This window comes from Aureococcus anophagefferens, assembly GCF_000186865.1.
Source record: "Aureococcus anophagefferens unplaced genomic scaffold AURANscaffold_7, whole genome shotgun sequence".
Classification (NCBI taxonomy): domain Eukaryota; class Pelagophyceae; order Pelagomonadales; family Pelagomonadaceae; genus Aureococcus; species Aureococcus anophagefferens.
The window spans coordinates 168,516-170,228 of NW_008705567.1; the positions used below are offsets into that span (position 1 = coordinate 168,516).

The following is a 1,713-nucleotide window of genomic DNA, read 5'->3' on the forward strand; positions in this document are numbered from 1 at the left end:
AGATGCTGCACGATTTGAATGGCGTGGACACGCGGGTGTTGTTGTGGCCGCGACTTTCAACTCGGACGAAACACACCTACTCACTGCTGGTCGTGATGATCGTTGTGTAATGCAGTGGATCCTCATGGAAGATGAGCGTGACGTCGAGGATGCAGACGACCGCGACGAAGATGAGGCTGAGGATTATGCTCCTGAACTGCGGGATAACCACGAGTTCAAGCGCACTCTTGATTGCGAAATTGCTGTCGATATCGCAAATGAGCTTGCACTTGCTGCCGAGCAAGAGGCAAGAAGCCGTGTACGTGCACCTGCTCAAGTCTGAGCTCTTTCATCATCATAGGTCACGCGTACCACGGATGATGCGAAAGCAGGCGTCGATGCGGAATTCGCTCAACCCGAGGCGCCTTACTCACGCGACCCGTGGTATCTCACCATGACGACGCCGCCTCAACCACGCCCTCGAGCACCTTCTGCTCCAACGGATGCGCTGACGTTGTCACGGGTGTTTGGCTACAGCTGCAGTGCCAGCCGCAATAACGCAAAATACACAGAATGCGGCGCTGTCATATATCCTGCGGGGGGGACCCTCGTCCGTGTAGATCTCGGGAGCGGTGCCCAGTCATTCGGGACTGCGCACGCCGGATTCGAAATCTGCGCCCTAGCAATATCACTCGATAAGTCAATTGTAGCAACTTCAGATATAGGGTCAGACCCCCAGATAGCCCTTTGGTCCACATCAAACATTACAAGTGGGCCTAGCAGGATTATTCATGGGCCGCATTCAAATGCGGTGACTCTCCTAGCGTTTGATGACGACAAGGGTGAGAGGATTGCTAGCATTGGGGCAGATAGCAACCATACAGTCGCAGTACATGACGTATCTTCGGGATACCTCCTATTTACGTCGCCAACCACGAAGCGTAAACCACTGGACCTCGCATTTGGGAGGTTCGGAAACGAGATGGCTATCGTAGGTGTCAAGCACGCTCTTTTCTTCACTTTCACGGCAGGTCAAGTTGCAACGAGGCACGCATCTGCCTCATTCGCGAGGGTCGGGCGACACGGGGCGCTGCAGGCATTTCTTTGTTGTGCATATTTATCTGGCGGCAATTGCATCGTCGGCACAGCGGATGGCCATCTTTTCGTATTTGGAGGGTCATCTCGTGAACTTGAAAAATCTATAAAAGCGCACGATGGATTCATTTATGCCATGGATACTCCATGGCGACGGGCCAAAGCATCAAACACAAGCAGAGGACCAAGTCTGGTGGCGCTTGTGACTGGTGCACGTGACGGCGATATTAGACTCTGGAATGACGCTCTCGAGATGGTATCCAAGTTTGACAATCACGGCGCGGGGCCCGTTCGTTCGGTGTTCATCTCAGCAGACTTATCTAGGGTTCTGGTAGGCTCTCAGGCCGCAACGCAGCTCAGAGAGTTCAGGGCGTCAGATGGAGTGCCAGTGTCAGCGCCAATCGCCGGTGGCGGAGCTGCTGCCGGTGAGTCATGGGGCCTGGCTTCACACCCGACACTGCAGCGCTTCGCTGCAGCCTCTGATGAAGGTGCCCTTGCATTGTGGGATGCAGAAGCCCGCGATGTTCGGACTGCCAGGCTGGGTGGCACACTTCTCGCAGGCGCGTGTCGTGCCCTGGCCTACTCACCCGATGGAAGACTTATCGCAGCATGCCTTGGTGGCCCGAGATCGAGCAATGC

General features: G+C 55.2%; 1 protein-coding gene across 1 annotated transcript in view; it reads left to right on the forward strand.

Moving 5' to 3' along the window:
* Window positions 1–109: 109 nt before the first annotated feature.
* Window positions 110–1,713, forward strand: part of AURANDRAFT_63384 (hypothetical protein) — a gene marked incomplete at both ends in the record, with an annotated part of 4,900 nt that continues 3,296 nt past the window's right edge. The window contains 3 exons of the mRNA XM_009037777.1: window positions 110–298; window positions 341–1,330; window positions 1,410–1,499. Coding sequence (XP_009036025.1) covers window positions 110–298; window positions 341–1,330; window positions 1,410–1,499 — 1,269 coding nt within the window. The remainder of the gene's footprint in view (window positions 299–340; window positions 1,331–1,409; window positions 1,500–1,713) is intronic.